The sequence below is a fragment of the Cavia porcellus genome, unplaced genomic scaffold (assembly GCF_034190915.1).
Source record: "Cavia porcellus strain 051 isolate PalLab524CR breed Dunkin Hartley unplaced genomic scaffold, mCavPor4.1 scaffold_18, whole genome shotgun sequence".
In the NCBI taxonomy this organism is placed as follows: Eukaryota; Metazoa; Chordata; class Mammalia; order Rodentia; family Caviidae; genus Cavia; species Cavia porcellus.
Genome location: NW_026947501.1, coordinates 52,790,248 through 52,809,114, shown reverse-complemented (window position 1 = coordinate 52,809,114; position 18,867 = coordinate 52,790,248). Strand labels below are relative to the sequence as shown.

Here is an 18,867-nt window from a genome sequence, read left to right as displayed (position 1 = left end):
AAGTAGGGAGACGTTTTGAAGACATAGGTGTGGGTAGAGAGTTCATAAACAAAACCCAGACCCCACGGAAAGTACTTCAAAGAATCAACAACTGGTATTTCATCTGATTAAAGGCTTTTGCACAGCAAAAGAAATCACCAACAGAGTGAAAAGACAACCCACAGAGTGGGAGAAAATTTTAGCTAACTGTCCCTTGAGACAAAGGACTTCTACCTAGAATATATAAAGAACTGAAAACATTCAGACCAACCCCAAATTCAAAGACCCAGTCAAAAAATGGGCACCTGAGATGAATACACTTCTCATATGAATAAATGCAAATGGAAAATAAAAAAATGAAAATGTTCAGTATCACTGGTCATTCAAGAGATGCAAATTAAGACAACACTGAGGTTCGTCTCACTCCAGAAAGAATGGCTTTCATGAATCAGCCCATAACAAATGCTGGCAGGGCTATGGAGGAAAAATTGTTGGTGGGATGTAGAATTGTTCAACCACTGTGGAAATTAGTATGGAGACTCCTCAAAAACTAGGATTAGAGGTCCGATTTGATCCAGTTATTCTCCTCCTAGATATCTTCTCAGAAGAATTAGAATGTCATACCACAGCACCTATGTTTATAGCAGCACAATTTATAATAGCTAAAGCTTGGAAACAACCCAAATACCCATCAACTGAGGAATGGATAGAAAAGATGTGGTCTTTTTTTTTTTTTTGTCTTTTTCCTTTTTATTGGTACCGGGAATCGAACTCATGACTGCCTGCTTGCAAGGCAAGCGCTTATGCCACTGAGCTAAATCCCCAGCCCCAAGATGTGGTCTTTTTACGCAATGGAATACTACTTGACCATAAAGAAGGATAAATTTGAGACTCTAGTAGATAAATGGATGCAACTTGAGACTGTATTTATAAGTAAAACAAACTGGACACACATGTAAATATCAGACTCACATGTGTAAACATCATATTGTCAACCCTTGTAAGAAAAGCTGAAAGAGTAAATAAAGTCTAAAATGTACAATAGATGACAAAGCACACGTTCTGGTGAACCAGGCTCCACAATGGGGCTTGGGAGGAGACTCAACAGAAGACAAAGCTCACCTTCCGTGAGCCAGCTGGTGCGTGGGCTGGGAAGCCTGAAGAGCATCCCCCCACCCCCACCCAGGTGATTAACTGGCTGACTGGGAGGACTCTGAGTGAGATGATAGCAGCTGAGGTGAAGGGAACAGCTGGATGCTTGGGTTGTTTGGTTGACTCTGCAGGTGTGGGGCTGGCGGTCCGGGCATCTACCTGGAGGATGACAGTGTGCACTGTGGCAACTGTGGGGGATTTGCTTCTGTCTTGTTTTTAAAATCCAATGTTTTGTTCTGTTTTACTGTTTTGTTTTATTCCTGTGTCTGGTAACCTGTGCAACTATTTTGAAGATAATAATGTGCAGTACAACAACCACTGTTAAATTCCTGTCATCTTGTTTTGAAAGCCTGTATAGCTATTGTGTTTTGTTGTTGTTGTTTTACTTTCGTGTTGCTTTTTAGGTGTGTTTGCATCTTGATTTTTTGTTTCTTTTCTTTAAAATAAAAAACGTACAATAGACATTGTGAATTGGGAAGAAACTGTTCAAAAGAAAAGACAAACTGTGATACAGGAAAGGAAGAATGGGTGCAAGGAAGAATATGTGTATATACAAGATAGGAAGGTAGTTCTACAGCTGTTCTGCTTGTTCCTTGAAAAGAATGTTTTGTGCTAATATTGTTTAGACAGGATGTCATGCCTGTGTCCTGTACTCTGAATAACACACAAGACACCGACATGCAGTGTGTCAGACATTGAAACTGCCTTGCTCCCCTGTTCTGACACTCAATTTCATTGTTTGGTTATCTATTCTTCTCTTTAAAATAAAATTTTAAAAAATATGCAATAGATACAGTAAAATGGGAAGAAACTGTTCAAAAGAGCAAAGGAAGTAAGATGGGTGAGAGGGGAGAGGGCACGAAGGAAAAGAGAAAAATTCAAGTCAGTTACGCTATTAGGTCTCTGAGTTCATTAAAAAGGAACGTTTGTGCTGATACGGATTGGAGCGATTTTTATGCCTGTATCCTGTACCCTGAGCAACTGCTCCAAAGGTAACGACATGTAATGTATCAGCTATTGTCATTTTCCTATTATTTTGTTATGAACTTTTGTTTTACTTTTTCCATAAAATAAAAAATAAAATAAACATCTGAAAGACAAGCACAAGTCTTGAATAAAGTTTTCATGAGTTAAACACAACTTCTGTGTTGTTTTTTTTTTACCTCTGCTTTAACCATTCTGCACAAAAGAACCAGGAAATGAACTCTGTTCTTGCCTTTTTATTAATCTGTGCATGAAAAGATTACACTCATAGTGTTATATTTATTATAGCACCTGGCAATACTTCATGATTTAGAACAGAATGCAAAGCAACACTGGGATTGGTGTCAGAAAAATTATTTTAGAACATATAAGAAGCTTTGTTAATACCCCCATCTTGGTCGTTTTTCTTCATCAAAATGCAGATTATGTGACTTCTCTGGGGAGACCGGTGGCTTCTCGGTACGCTGACGGCCTCTTCCCGCGGTTCTGCAGGGCAGAAGATGGCCGTGTGTACAACGTAAGTGAGGTTCCCTTGAAGCTAGGTCCTGGGACGCCGTGCTGAGGTGGCTGCAGGGCACAGAGCATGGGAGGTTCGTGCTGAAGGTTTCCTGTGGGCAATGGCAGGGTGATGCAAGTCATGGCCAAGGAGCTGCCGACAGATGCCTTTGACCTGCCAAAAATTATCGCAGAATGCTTTTGACCAGAATGAGAACTTTTGCACATTAACACTTTGTTTTGCTTCAAAAATAAGGAGGCAGGAGGCAGTAGGACAGGAGTCTCTGAACCCAGATGAAGGCCAGGCCAAAGCTACCATGATCTGACAGAAGCAGGTGGAAGAGGAGAGGGGAAAAGTGTATCCACCTGGGGTCCTCCGTGCCCAGCAATTTAACATGTGGATCTTGTCCCCCAACACATAGCAGGCCTTGTCACATGACGCAGAGATGCACACCCGTGGGTTCATGTCATGGCACATGCATGCACCTCCAGTCTGTTGCTTCCTAATGTAGTCATCCCTTGGGGTCCACAGCAGTTGGTTCCAGGACCCTCATCTGATGCCAAACTCTACAAATGCTCTAGTCCTTCATACCAGGCGGTGTGGTATTTACATGTAACCTGCACGTCTCCTCCTGAGCGCTGTAAATCCCCTCTAAGTGACTTGTGATACTTCATGCAATGTAAATGCTACTTAATAGCTGTAACACTGTGTTCAGGGAATGATGACGAGAAAAACTGTACACATTCAATACAGAAGCAATTTGGTTTTGAATATTTTCCATCCCAGGTCTGTTGAATCTTGAGAATGCCCAACCCATGAGTGTGGAGGGCTGACTGTGTTCTTTAAAATCTAAATTATTTTTTAAACTATGCCTGACACTAAGTGAGAATCTCTTGAGTTTGGTGTGCTAAATCTACTTTTTTCCTGAACCTCATTTAAAATCCCTCCCTAGCTATTAAAAACGTCTATCTCTGTGCCACAAAAGTCCACCTCCACATCCCTGCGAGCCGTCCCTCGAGCTTCCTGTGTTGTGGCACAGGCTGTGGAAGCTGGCGAGGGAGTTAGGAGTCCTGCTATAAGGACCCAAGCTGCAGCGGAGAAGCTGAGAAATGAGCTGGGAAGGACGCAGAGGGGAACAAGGGCATGAAATAACAGGCGTGAAAATGCGGAATTGTACAGTGCATTCAGAAAGCGCATTTTCCTTAATTTGGGTATTTGAGGGTGTTCTGGGAAGTTTTAACATTAATGTGAAAAGTGCCAGAATTTAACTCCTTATATAATTTTTTTCACTCTTTTTTTTTTTTTTTTTTAATCTTCCACTTCCCTATACCCTGAGCAACTCTGCACCATTGTGGCTGACTTCTGTGAAGGATGATTTATTTGTGCATAGGAGAAATTGCCCACAAGTCTTCTGTCACCTCCTGAGGGTCCCCCAGACACAGGCAGGCTTGGTCTATGAGACAGAGGACACTGGGACAGAGGTTATGAACAGGAGGATGAGAAACCAGGCTGCCATCCCTTAGAGAAAGGCAGCCGGGCCTGCTGGCCTGGTTAGAAACACTTTCAGGAATACTGTGGCTCACAATCTTTGCAGCCAGATTCCTTTGTCTCCCCTGCCTTTACTGCTCTCGCTTTCCCTTCTTACAAGTGCCCCTAGGTATTTTCTGAGAATCTGTAAAGATAAAAATATGATCTTAAAAACATTAAAGAAAACAGAGGGCTGTATTTTGAATGAATCATGGCCCCTCTTCTGCAGGGAACCAGCCAAAGATTTTTCAGCTGGAAAACTCGAGCCCTTCCTCCCCGGTCTCGCAGGACTGGAGGGCCATGTGCAGGAGGATTCTTCGTGGATGATTCTTGATGGTGGCACTGTGGTTCTACTGACTTACTTTCGGGTCATCTTTTTGTGTTTTCACTTTGACTTTTGTTTCCCTTAAGCTGACAGCTAACTCGGAACTGATCCATCAGCTTGTGGAACACTTAGCCCAAGCCGTGGAGAGTTACAAGAGGCGGATGGACTGGCTCACCAGCAGAAGCCGGCAGATTTTTGGCATCATCTTGGAACAGTGTGTCACTATAGTGCTGGATTGGGGCGACATTCTGGAGGGGGAGCTCGATTTGTGCCAAGATGCTCTGACAATGGTCCTCCAGGAACAGGTGGCCCACATAACCAAGTTCAATATCATATGGTGAGTTCCCAGAGGGAGCGTTTATCTCAGTGACATATACATATTTGGAGTTAAGTAGCATCGCTAACTCAGAGCTGTGACGAAGGAGGAGGTATTAGAATTTCCTTGAATATTGTAGCAGAAAGCCCACAGTGAATAAATTTTAGGAAAGTTTTATCTGTTTTGCAGAGGGCATCTTAGTTTTTGAATTACCAGATTTAGAAACACTCTTGTTTTTCAATGCCTAGGACAGTCAAAATATGAGAATATGAATTATATATTCATATTCAATACATGAGGCCATAAATCTCTTCACTTTTTTTAGGTTTTAGTTTGGATAATGAATTCAAAGGCCAAAGCCTTTATCCTGTTTTCCCAGGCTGAATTTACAACTCAAGTTGACCCATTCTCTGAGCTGATTACTTTAATCAGACCAACAGGTGCCTGTCATATTTCTCATATTTCAGGGCTCCCAAATCAATTATTTATGGATTCTTGGAGTCACGAGAATTTGGACTTCCCTGCTGGCTTCTCATTGGGAACAGGGAACAGTGGTTACACCTCCCTGAGAGGGAACATCTTCTGCGGGTAGAGGTCCACCTAATTATTCTTCCTTTTTAAATCAACTACATTCAGCTTAAAAGAAAGCATCTTTGGGGATGATGGTTTATTATTGTTGTTTTTCCCCCCAGATTCCTGTTTCTGTCCTAGGTATATTATTATTGTTATTATTATTATTTTGGAATCAGGAATCGAACTCAGCACCTTGTGCTTGCCAGGCAGAAGTTTTGCAGCTGAGCTATATCCCAGCCCTGTCATAGGAATGTTTACTATAGCACTGTGTCGTTCTGCTAGATTTCTCACCCAGAGAAACTACAGTCGAGGACACAGTAAGAGTCAGTTCTACCTCTAGAGGTGGGCTAGGATTATAAACACAGATAAATGCAAATGGCTCCTCCTCTTCTTGAGGCTTGGCAGTTAATCACTTCTCAGCTCAAACTAAGAAGCTTGACCACATTTTCTCCAGATTTATAAATTAACACTGCTAAAATCAATGCAATAGCATTTTTTTATCCTCAAAAAGTAACCAATGGAAATCTTTCAGAGCAAAAAAAAAAAAAAAAAGCAATGTCATTTAAAGAGCTAGAGATACAAATTTAGAGCTGCAAAACTGTTACCAGCTTGCAAAATCTCAGCATTGTGAATCCTTATAAATTTGCTATTTGTAGAAGACGTCTCATAGAAACCTGCCTATTGATGACAATGATTTCTGTCAGTATTTCTAAAGAACTTGTTAATGTTTCGTTTTAATTCTCAGGTAAGCATCACTTTTATCTAGTCAGCTTCAGTGTTGCTTGGGAGGGATGCTGTGTGATCAGAAGGCCCCTTTTTCTGAATGAGTCAGATCACTCTCATGCAGCTCACTTTTTGTTAGTAACTTTCTGAGGACCAGGAGCCTTGATTGCCGTGTTTCCCTCTCTTTGCTGAAGATGCCAGGCAGCTTTCTGCCCCTGGCTCTGAACCTGAAGGTTGACCCCACTGTGGCAGCCTGGATCGCTGCCTGCTGACTGCTCCATGTGGTTCCTTTCAGGGTTTCTCAAGTGCCTGTGAAATGGAAGGAGCGTGCCACACCTGTGACCCCACAATCCATAGCTGCTGCCATCAGCTGGGTTGGAAATCTGACTTTTGAGTCACTCACCGTGAGTGGGATGAGCCGACTGGATGCCCTGCTGGAAGCTGGGAAAGACGAAACTGTAAGTGTGACCCTTGGCTGGTCCAGGCCACCACAGTGGCTTCAGATGTGGCCTGAACTCCCAGTGTCTCCACATTGCTTTTCTGCTGATTGGCTTTGAGGAGCCCCATAAGCGGTCATCCTATTTGCCACTGGATTTGGATCCAGTTTGAGAAATGGATTCCAGGTCCTATGTAGGGATCAAAAGAATGTTTTGGGGGATAGCAGAGCTGGACCAAACAAAATGTAGCTCCCAAATTTCTGTCCCCTGAGCCCAGCTAGGCTTTTCCTGGAGTATTTGTGGATACAGGGAAGACTCCCCCGCATTACCAATGCCGGGAGAGATGAGTACCACTTATATCCGAGTATCAAGGAAACAGGAGTTCAAGCCATCGCCTGAATCTGTAACATCACTCCACTCCCGCTCCTCCTGCCACTTAGAGAAACCAAAGTGTCTCTTCTAGGGATTAGACAAAGTGGGGAGACTCCCAGAACCTGGAGGGTGAGGAAATAGGGCTTCCCCTGCATGCACAGTCTGACTTTTTCCCAGTCCCTCTTCCAAGCTGGGTCTATCACATGCTTTCCAAGGTGAGGGGCACCCCAGCCGCAGAGCCCACCTATTTCTAAATGCTAATGCACAGACATATGCAATGGAAGAGACCATTTGGAAACAAAGGTTTACGTGGCAGAAGCCACTAAGTTGTGTGCACTTCTGTGAATCGCACTGGTGCTGGCACTGTTCAGGGCAGGGCAGCAGCATGGTGAGGCAGTGCCCTGGGCACAAGGGGTCCCTCGGCCTCCACCCTCCAGGTCGGTTTGGGCAGCTTGCTTTTGGGATACATACAAATGTTACCTGCTGCATTCAAAAGTCCTTTCCTGGGCAAAGAGGCCATGCACTCACCTAGAAAGATTGTTCCCAGGCCTGTGTTCATCAACACCAAGCAGGCTGATTTCCTCACAAAGCCAGATGAACAAATGGTTTCCATTAAGGGAGAACCAAATACAAGCTATTTTGTTCTTTGGCCCTTCAAGTTTATTTCAACATCTGCAAATTCCAAGTGTCTGGACACCTTAATAAGCATTCAAAAAATGGAACATTTCCCAGGGCTGGATGTGTGCCTCTGTGTGTGTGTGTGTGTGTGTGTGTGTGTGAGTGTGTGAGCTCTTCCCTTGTGAATCTGGCTGTGGGAAGCACAGCTGAGCCCAATCACCTGCTATGACTGCCAGGTCTCCCGGGGCCCCGCCGTTCGCCTTTAGTTCCCTCTGGATTGTGCCTCTCCTTGCTCTGGAGCCATCTCCAGCCTTCTAACTGAGGAACGAGTCGGGGAGTTCCAAGGGAGTCTGATAGCTCACAAACACTGATATCAGGTGCAACCTCAAAGCTCCCGAGAAGAGCTATGCCGAAATGTAGAGTATGCAGACAGCTGAGTCTCCCTGTCCACAGCCTCTATCTGTGGGTGGTCCCAAGGAAAAGTCCAGCACATGCTCCTGCCCCATATATAAAAATGTCATCCTCTGTGTTTTATAAGAAGAGGAAAAAAAAAAAAGGCATGCTTGTGCATGTCTTGGGGGGCGGAGTGTGGCCATGGTTTCCCATGAGGGCCTGCTCCTCTGCTTGGTGCCCCTCTGGTCCTTAGGGAGTCTGAAATTCACCTGTGAGACTACAGTTTTCTAGGAATAGAAAAGACTTAAGGTTTAACCTTTTTGAGCATTAAATATAAACATCTAGATGTTTCCTGCCTATGACAGCCTGCTTTGGATTTGCAAACGTCTGAGAGGATCAAATAAATTAGCAGAGCAGTCTGATGTTTGTATCAAGCCCATGTGAGTAATAGGCCATTGGCCTCGTCTTGTACTGGGCATTGCAGTCACAGAGAAGACCAAAGAGGGAGTATTGAGTATCTCAGAGTACTGAGAGGAGTCCAGGCAGTCTGTGTGTGAGGGGGGGTCCTCCTTAATCATGGCTGCAACAGTATCGCATGAAGAGTGTCACTGATGCATAAATTCCTGTTACATCCTATGGAAAAAGACTTGGCACATGGGAAGAGTACCCTTGGGAGTGGGGTACTGAGGAAGGGTTTGGCCGGTGAAGGGATTGGTGTCCCCAGAGCCCAGGTGAGCTCAGAGCCTGCTTTCTGCTTTGCAGTAACCTCTGGGTTCCAGGACAAACATCTTTTAGAAGTTAGTAATCTCCTTGGCCTTTATGAGGAGGGGTGGTGTGCAGGGAGGCCCTGGAAGCCTTATAGAGGACTCTGGTCACTGGGAGGGAGAAGACAGTTTATCCACAGCCCTGGTTCTAGGCTGCCAAGGAAGGATACCTGAGGGCGTCTGCTTTCAGGAGAAGGACATCTGCCTACAGGACGCCTGGCTTTCTGTTTTTGTTCTCTTAGCCTCTCTTCAACCCACCAGACAGGCACACATCTGTTTAGTTTGAGGCCATGATCCTAGGATCCTGTGATCTATGTGATCTCATAAAGAGCCTACACCTCTGGACTGTAAGATAAAGACCTGAACCCATCAGTTCAGGAAACTGGCACCTCGGTTGTTTTCTTGCAGCAGTTTGGACAGGCATCACATATTTCCATTTTTGAGTCTCTAATGTCTAACAAGTCTATAAATGTCTGACAAGTCTATGTTTGTTGAAAACTGAAGGAATGGAAATGAAATAATGTTGATATTCTTGAGTTCAGGAGCTAGATATGGAGCTGAGGGGTTCCATCTCCAAGTTGTAACACAGATTTGGCAGTTTTGAATTGAAGGGAGGTGGTCTGTATAGGAGCAGAATGGTGAATTTGCTGAGTGTTGTAGGACTCTGCTGGGGTTGGCAGAGGGGGACAAGGACCTGGCAGCCTGAGAGGCCAGACTGGTCAAGGGTGATGGGCAGGATCTTACCCTGGATCAATAGGTGAGGAACGGTCACCACCAAGGAGGGAATCAGAAAATCAAAACAGGCCAAACCAGGCAAGAGCTGCCACCGGTACAGGGAGGACCTGGGGCTGAGTTGCAAGGTCTGGAGTTGGCCGGAGACGGAACGTTCAGCGTCATATGAACAAGACAGAACTTTGCTCTGCCTCTTGCTGCTGTTCTGGTTGACATTCGTGTTTGCACCTCCAAGAGCAGAGATTTTTATACCTGGAGGCCTCGGGGCTGAGAGAACAGGCTTTGACTGGGAGCGGCTGGTGGAGAAGCCGCCACCTCCTGTCTATTTATTCTCCCCGCCTCGAAGCTGCAGCTGGAAGATGGCAAGGACCCCTTGGCTGGGCAGAACACAGGTTGCTGTGGGGAGCTACAAAACCACCGGCCCAGACAGATGCGGACATTTCCAGGGAAACGAAGGCTCCCCTATTTTCTGTGTTCTGAAGTGGGGAGAGGTTTTGACTTTTACTTTCTATTAGCTGTGTGTAACCCATGTCTTATTCCAGCCAGCTCAGCATTCAGGGAAGAGTGGAGTGGAGAGGAGGCTTCTTGTGTGAACCTGCAGAGGGTTCTGCTCCCAAGGAGCGCAGAGGTCCTCATCAAGGGAAGAAGATTCGCTCGGGAATGGGGCCTTTCAGCCCCGCACGCTCCTGCACCCCATGCTGGTCCAGCGGTGCTGGTGCTGGGGGAGCCCTGGAAGTAGCAGGAGAGGCTTCCTTGGCCCTCTCGGCTCCCTTCTGTCTGATGCTCTCACAGTTCTGGGATTTTCATCCCTCACTAACAGGTCACCAGTTTTCTTGCAAACCGGCACAGCAGGGTGGTTGAGAACTAGGGCAGATGCTCAGGGCTCAGACAACTAGAGTTTCCCAGCTCCAGGGCTAAGTCAGTTAACCTACCCGAGCCTCCGTTTCTTCATCTGTGGACTGGGCATGATATGATAGCAGTGCACACTCCACACAACTTTTCTGAATATTCAGTAAAAATTTTATTTTAGCTCATTACTCCAAAGAGCAGATAACCTGAAGGCCGTTATGCTTTAGGGGGCATTTTGGCAGTTGGGAGGGGGGAGTCCGGATAGGTGGCATATTTGCCTTCTCTTTTTCTCAGTGTCATTGTGAGGGGAGCAGAAACAAGAGGCTGAAAGGCTGTGTGCGGGGGTGGGGGGGTGGGGGGGGCGGCTGACCGCCACATAAGCACTTCCCAGGAGCTAAAAGTTGACCGAAAACACAGTTCCAAGCTGAGTAATGAAGGTAATGAATAGCAAATAAGGGCACAGCCCTTCCGTAAAGGAAAGGAAATCCTGACTCATTGCCGGCTGCAGCGACTTTCAGTTTCATGAAACCCTGGGAGGAAAACATTTCTGCACGTGGATCTCAGATGCTTTGGTTATCGCGAGAGCAAAGCAGCCTGGTGTGCAGCGGAGGGGAAGAGGCATCCGGATGCGGGAGCTCGCAGGCCCTGGGAGATACTGCTCGTTGTCTTGGGACATGTGGCGTTTTAGTACCTATGATAGCATGACTCTGCCCCCGGGCTAAATTTGGGCCTAGATGTAGCTGGAAAACTCTTGCGAAGGCGCTGATAAAGGAGGACTTTAAGAGCTGCTTCGGAAAGTAGCAAGAGCAATGGATGGGTAGTGTGAAGCAAGGGGAGCTGGAGAGGGGTTAATGGCACAGTGTCTTTTATGGTAGTGATTGTTTTTTAACGTGAACATTCACCATATCTTCTGGTCACCCCTTATACAGGCCTAAGTGTAAATCATCCCCTTAAAACTCAGTCTTGCAGAACGACCTGCATCTCCTTCTTCACAAGGGAGATCATGTGGCTCAGGCCACAGAGCTCTTCAGTGGCTGGGGGAGGCGAGGTCCACTGTCCTACAGGGCAGCATGACTGGTGTCGCTGAGTTGGGGGGAGTTGTCAAAAGAACCCCCTCCTATGGGCTTTCCTTCTTCTGAATCAAGCAAGGAGCACTTTTGGGGGATTGTCTCTAAGCTGGCAAGGTGGGTTCCTGCATCTCCCAGAACTCTTGCTTACAGTGCGCGCGTGTGTGTGTGTGTGTGTGTGTGTGTGTGTGTGTGCGCGCGCGCGCGCGCTCGTGCGTGTATAGCTACTGAATGAATTTCTCATTCTCCCTTTCTGCACATGGGTTAGTGTGATGGCGTGGGAGCACAGACCTGGATGAGAACCAGCTTTACAGAATCAGCACAGTCTCTTATCCCTGGTGAGGCATGTGCCTCCCTGGTGAGAAGAAACCCATGCAGGCTGTGCCTGCCTTCCCGCCCGCTGTACTGACTGGGGATGGATGTGTTTGTGCTGCAGAGATCTGGTGCTGCCTTGGGAAATGACCAAGGGGCTTTCTGTAAACACAGGCTGTGCCAGGACTTCCTTTGTTCCTCAATGTGAGAATAACTGCTCCCAACCTGAGTGATGCATTCATGGGCCCAGTGGATGCTTTTCTCCAACTCTGCAGGCCGTGTTTTTCTCATACAGTACTGGAGACAGCGTCCACTGCTAAAGACCTCCTTGGCACCAGGTCGTAAACATCTCACTTGCTGACACTGCCTCCCAGGCCTCACAAAACACTGAGCAGTGCTGTGATTCTTTTTGCCTTTTGTTTATAAAGAAGCAGTTTTGTAGAAAGTGTCTTGCTGATGAGCCTGGTGAAAGGGTGGGACTCATAGGGAGCTAAATCACTGTGCCTCTGTTTTGCAGACCGAATCTATTTACTACTTTGTCGTGGGCGAAGTTTCCGAGGAATCCAAGGAGCTGCTTCTCGAGATGGCTTTGCAGATCCCATGTCTGGTTCACACGGTGTCCTTCAACGCCAGAGGGGAAGGCACCATAGCTTTCCTAAAGGAGCTGAGTGCCAGGGCCCACGGCAGGTAGGCAGAAAATGTGCTTCTGAGTGGCCGTGCTGGGTAGCTGGTGCCTAGGAGCTCAGAGGGTCGTGGGTTTTGTGTGGTCTTCTTACCCAATCTGCTGCCATATTCTTTCCCTCTTTCCAATACAGTCTTTAGTCTCTATGTACCCTTTATTGCTTTATCTTGTTAATCATGCCTTTCTGCTTCCTGTAACTCTGATATTTTGACATTTTGGGGCCTGCTGACTCTGGGGAGACTGCCTTCCCAGGGGTAGCCAATTCCTAGAGATGCTGAAGGACAATCTGGGGGTGACCCTGTCATATGCAAACTAACTGATCCAGTGCTCCACTCTCAATCCTGTGTTTTCCACTCAGGACCTAATCACTCTAGGGCCAGGCCCAACAAAGGGAGATGGCTCTACACCCCAGACTTCACTGCAGTTACTCAAATCAGCCCAATCGAAACCTGCTACTTTGCCTCACCTGGTCCTTCCCAGGGAAACCCCAATACAGCCTTAACCCACTATTTACCTTTAACCTTCTGACTCCTGACCAGTCCTGTGTGGGCCAGAGTGCTGGCTTCTCCTGGGAACTTTCTTAGTCTTTTTGGACTATGTGTTAGTGTACTTCCTGTTATTATAACAAATTCCTTAGAGTAGACAATTTACTAAGAGTACAGGCTTGTTTTGCTTACAGTTTTGGAAAGTTCAGTTCACAGTTGGCCCTATTGCTTTTGGGTCATAGTGGAGCAAAACACTCACCTCATGGCCAGAGAGCAAAAGAGAAGAGGAAAAAACTGGAATCCCAGGGTTCCTTTCAATGATACACTGTAATGACCTGAAGACCTCCCATTAGGACCCGCCTCTTAACGGCCGGGATTAGCTTCCACCATCTCTCAATAGTGCTAAACCGGAGACCAAAGTTTTTTTTTTTTTTGTCTTTTTCCTTTTTATTGGTACGAAGGATCAAACCCATGACTGCCTGCTTGCAAGGCAGGCGCTTATGCTGCTGAGCTAAATCCCCAGCCCCGAGACCAAAGTTTTAACACAGGGACCTTTGGGGACATTTCAGGTACAAACTAGAACAGTCTCCCTTACCAAAATACCACTGACTGGGTGATTTAAACACAGAAATACACTTCTCATGCTGTAGAAGCTAGGAAGTTCAAATCAAGGCGAATTTGGTTTTCAGTAAAGGGTTTCTTTCTGGTTTAAAGATAGCTGACTTCTTACTGTGTCCTCACATGATGACAGATAGATACATAGGTGGATAGTGACTTTTTGGAATCTTTTCTTTTTCTTACGAGATTGCTTATCAGATCAGAGCTCCATTCTTATGAACTCTAGCAACCTGTATTATCTTCTTATAGAGTGCCTATCTCCAATTGTGGTTATACAGTTCGGTTCGTAGCGGGGGTTGAGAGTGACAGATTGTCTTTTCAGAGGAAGCCATCTGATCCTTTGGCCTCACCATACCTGACTAGTAACACATTTAAGAATGTATGTCTCTTCCTTGTGTGTGTGTGTGTGTGTGTGAAGTTAGGTCCCCTGAGGGAGAAGATCCTTACTTCTGTGTTTACAAAGAGATTTGCTGAGTCCTTTGCTAAGTTAGCCTGTCTGAAATTAATACAGAGTGTGCCCCAGCATTTGCTTGCAAGTTCAAGAGCTCATCATAGTGGCCTGGGGAGCTGGGTGACTTTGCAGAGTGATCCCCTTAGCAGAGGGGAGCCTGGGACTGTGCAATCTTTTCCCACCGCTTTGCATAAGAACTGTTTAGGGAACTTGATGGAAATGCGGATTCCAGGGCCACAGGCCCAGGAATTCTGACTTTTAGGGTCTGACTTAGGTCAGGAATCTTCATTTGTAATAGACCATTAGAGAGTCAGAGGCCCACTGGTCTAGCTGCTCTTAAAGCACTTTGAAATCCTTTAACAGTGGTGCTTGACTTGATTCTGGGTTCCCGAACACCCCAATCACAAAAGGGGCCTCCCTGCCTCCTATTCACTATAGGAGCGAGAAAGACACCCGGAAGGGGCACCTCTTTGCTTGTGCTTTCCTGTGATCATCTGAAGCACTCTGAGAAACCTGCTAGAGCAGTTAATATCCAACTGGAAACAGTGAATCCCAGCCGTCTTAGCTTGTAGGAGGCCTAGTGATCCTCCACATACCTAAATAATGGACTCTGGACTCTGATGGCTTCATACCAAAGGCTGTTTTGGGCGGAACCCTCAGTGCCAGCCCCAGTGCTGTATTCTAAGGACTCAGCAGAAACTGCTCCATCTGTGGCCTGCTCCTGCCTGGGTATGTCATCAGCAGGAGGAAACTGCCGCCTTTTCTGTTCTCCTGTTCTCATTCCAGAGCAAATCAGACAATAAGAAATCCGGGGCACCCAGAGCCCAGGCATTCAGGCTGTGGGGCCTTCCAGGACAGACCTTGCCCATCCCTCCTCCTTGCCCTGCCAAGAGGTCACAGGAGGGAGGTGCTGGCCCTTTCTGCCCTGGATGAAGCTCCTCTAGGAGGCTGGCATGACCAGGCTGGGAATCCACTGGCCTGGGGCAGGGAAATGGACGAAGTTGACTCATTTCCATCAAACCGTTTTCTGAGGAAAACCGTGAGGACTAGGACAGACTTTCCGTGGTCTCAGAGGCCCCTGGACCTCTTGTAGCATTTGTTTATTTGTCTGTCCAACCCACGCAGCATCTCAGGAGCCTCTCTGATTGAATGCTTGACGACAGCTGGTGGGACTTTTAGCATTACCCAAGACCTTCTTCACCCATGGGAAACTAATGTTCTGCTGTCACTAACTTTCTAGGTTCCAGTGAAGGGATATCAAAAGCGTGACTTCCTCCATCACCCTGTGTGCCATGCCAGCACACAACAAGCTTTAGTGTGCACATGGGACCTCTGGGGACCTTGTAAAAGCTCATATTCTGACTCTCCAGATCTGCTTGGGGGTCTAGGGATGTGTGTCCTCAACCAGCACCCAGGTAGGGTGCTGCTATTCCTTGGCCCACTCTTGGAGCAGGCAGGCCTTAAACACCTGTCCATATCAGAGTTCCTGTCATCAGTGCTTTCACTTGGATCCTTGGTGTGTGTGTGTGTATTTTAAGTGAAAGTTGACTGAAGCTGATCAGCAATAGGGAACATAGTACAGCTCAAATCACCAGCTTTCAGCCTTGAACGTGTGACACTGATGGTCACTCTTGGGATTCCCCATTAGATTCCCGATTCATCAAAACTGGGTTGACATGATGGAACCATGGAACAAAAGAACTCACAGAGACATAGGGAATAATTTCCCTAGGATTATGAATTATTCTTTGGTTGAGCTAATTACCCTCTCACAAAGCTGGGACAAGTGCAAGGGTATAGAACGCAGTTAACAGCAGAAAGAGGAAATTCACAGTCCTAGAAGAAATAGCAGGCATGTGCAGATGCCTCTCCACAGCCTAATGCTGACCATCCTTCCTGTTCCAGATTCCATGCATTTGCAGAGAGAACAGAGTGTGTAGAATTTCCTGCATTCTCCGTGAAGGACGATGACTATGTGACTTCTTGGAACTCAAGGAAACTGAAAGGAAAACTCCCTCCAGGTACCTGGAATCCAGGAATAATGTGACTTATATCCGTATAATTTCAGTACATCTGTGTAAGTCAGGAGATAAAGTATTAGGTAGGCCTCACATCTTGTGCATTATTTAGGTGGCAAGAGGGCGTGGCTAATGGATATTAGTGGTGAATTTGTGAGCCGAGCACTCAGGCCTGTTTCTTACCCAGGAAAATTCCCGAGGTGCCTGGGTTCACTGAGGCTGCGGTGGGAGGAACCACAGCTCTCAGGTTTCTGGGCCTGAGTACATGGACCTGCCCCTGGGAGGGCCTGGGCTGTAAGGGAACTTTATGGAAGTGGAATGAATCACTTTTTCCATTCAAAGATTGTGATCTAGAGGCTGAGGTCACAGCATTAATGAGACACAAGGCTGTGATTCAGAAAAGATCTATTGGAAGATTAGTCAGAAAGTCAAGGACATGGGAGTTTTTGTTGGGTTGAAGACTGCAAAGTGCCAAGGGCACTGAACAGAAATTGCTGAGAGAAACAGAGAAGGAAGCTCCTGTCCTGTCATTAGATGGCTGGGCACAGTGACTAATCAGAAGTCCAAGAACACCCACCTCAGTGAGCCTCTACGCTCCAGTTATCAAACAGATTTCTAGCTTCAATGTATGGCAAAGACTACTCTGAGGAATGGGACGATGCTGCAACATGCAGTTGAGGAAAGCTTCTTCAGTTGGTGTAGTGATGTTGCAAATGCTCATAGGAGAAGGATGCTGGGACTGTAAGTAGGAGGCAGTTAGTTGAATTATCAGCCAGGCTGTCAGATGGGGATTATGGGTAAGGGCTGGGCCAGGACATGCAGATTTTGCAGAATTCAATTCTTAGTAGCCCAGAGCAGAGCAAGGGAGAAGATCTAGTAGAGCTTGTTGGATCGCTACTCTAGTGGTGATCAGATTGATCCCTTTGGATCAATTCTTTGAGACCTTGGAGGTCTCAAGAGAATTTGAGAAGATGCCAAATGATAAGCCAGGTTGATGGCAATTTAAGAAAAAATTAACTGAGGATGCACGCCATGCCGATTGAAAGTGATTTACAAGATTAAGCCTAAGGGACAATGATTTGATCAGGATGAAGAATTCACGGTGTCACCAGATCCCAAGGCTTGCAAACAGGGATGAACTTCATCCTCTGTGTTCCATGGGTTGTTAGTCTGCTTTCTGATGCTGTAACAGAATGCACAAGACTGAGTAATTTACAAGGAACAGAGATCTATTTGACTCATAGTTCTGGAGGCTGGGGAGAATGAAGGATGGTGCTAACCATTGGGCAGTGGCCTTCATGCTATGCCAACCATGCAGGGCACTAGAAGGGCAGAGTAAAAGTGAGGGGGAAAGAGAAGGCTGAACTTGCAACAAGTCCACTCTCAAAAACCAAGCCACATCTGTGATAATGACAGTAATCCCTTTGCGAGAGCAGAGCCCTGATGACCTAACTATCACCTACCGGGCCTGCCTTCTAATATTTTTGAATTGGTGATTAAGTTTCCAAAACATGAATTTTGAGGGATGCATTCAAATCATATCACTTGGTAATTGAGTGATAAAAGAAAACATGTACCACAGAGCTAACATTTTCACCACTACCATCTTTCCAGCGCTGGGAAGTATACAAATTAAATTACAGACAATATTTTTCATAGAATAAAATGTTCCCTGTGGCTTGCTATTCTAAATCCATTTCAGTGATCACATGTCCTGAGTGGGGCGGGAGGGAAAGGGGCCGTCAAATCCTAAATATGCAATCTTGTCTCCTCAATCCATCACAATGTCCCAGAAATGCCAACATTTTGAAGCCTGCATTTTCCACTCAAAAACTGCCCGGAAATCTTTGACAGACTGTTTTAGTTTGGAAAATATGTAGTTTCCAACTTTACCTAGGCTTTAGAGGCAGTGCTTGAACCTTTTCCTGATTGGTTTCCTCTCTGAATTACCATATAATCATTTACCACTGCGCATTTCTCAGGTCACTCTCTCATGATTCCCTAGGAGATAATTTTACCTCCTGTTATATAGAATACAGAAACTATCAAGCGAGTAGTTGGAGAACCACTATCTAGAGAACACACTTGGAACCTGAAAGAAATTCCCTGCCATTGACTTTTTTGCACTCTGGATAATCAGTTTTCAGAGTAGGATTTACTCATGCAGTTGGGCTCCCTGCCAATGCAAAAACCCAAAACAACCCTACCGTCATGGTAGAGAATAGTTTTAAATTGTAGTGACATATTTAGAACATCAAACATCTTAACTGTTTTCTAGTGTATGCTCAGTAGCATTAACTATATTCACACTATTGTTCAGCCTGCACCTTGGTTCATCCCTAGAACTCTCGTCTCTCCAGACTGAAAGTATCTGTTCAGTGATGGCTTCCAATGTCCTGGTCTTCTTGTGCTGTTGTAACAAAGGGTGTAAGGGCCGGAAATGTATTTCTCACAGTTATGGAGACTAGGAAGTCCAAGACCAAGACTCTGGATGACTCACTGTCTGGTGAGGATCCAGTTTCTGCTTCTGAGACAGGGCCTTGTTGCCGTGTCCTTTGTGGAGGACAAATGTTATCTTGTTACAAGGCAGAAGGGATGGAAGGGCTGAATAGGGCAAACTGGGCACTCCCTCAACCTCTTTGGTAAGATCACTGCATCAGCCACTTTCCCACTGTTGGGACAAAATGCCTGCTCTATACACCTTTAAAGAAAAGAGGGTTACCTTGACTTACGATTTCAGAGGGTTTAGTCCTTGGTTACAGCTCCCAGGTAGAAATGATATGGTGGAGGAAAACTCCATGGCAACCAGAAAGAGAAAGGAAACAAGCACAGTAACAGACTCTTCCATGCCACACCTTCTTCCAAGGGGCCCTCGTTTCTAACAACGCCTTCAGTTATGAACTCATCAGTGGGTTAATTCAGTGATGAATAACCCAGTCACCTTCCAAAGCCCCTCCTCTCAACACAGAGATATTCTAGATCTAGACCTAACAA

At 46.0% G+C, this 18,867-nt stretch overlaps 1 protein-coding gene across 6 annotated transcripts in view; it reads left to right on the top strand.

Annotated features, from left to right (window-relative positions):
- The window catches only part of Vwa3b (von Willebrand factor A domain containing 3B), a 172,430-nt gene that overhangs the window by 11,800 nt on the left and 141,763 nt on the right, over window positions 1-18,867 (top strand). For 5 of the 6 annotated variants that reach the window (XM_063229904.1, XM_063229905.1, XM_063229906.1 and 2 more), the window contains 5 exons: window positions 2,538-2,632; window positions 4,550-4,800; window positions 6,371-6,533; window positions 12,137-12,306; window positions 15,761-15,876. In XM_063229904.1, the coding sequence (XP_063085974.1) occupies window positions 2,538-2,632; window positions 4,550-4,800; window positions 6,371-6,533; window positions 12,137-12,306; window positions 15,761-15,876 (795 nt within the window). Of the gene's footprint in view, window positions 1-2,537; window positions 2,633-4,549; window positions 4,801-5,958; window positions 6,098-6,370; window positions 6,534-12,136; window positions 12,307-15,760; window positions 15,877-18,867 lie in introns of those variants that run through there. The other variant, XM_063229908.1, reaches the window with a different exon arrangement.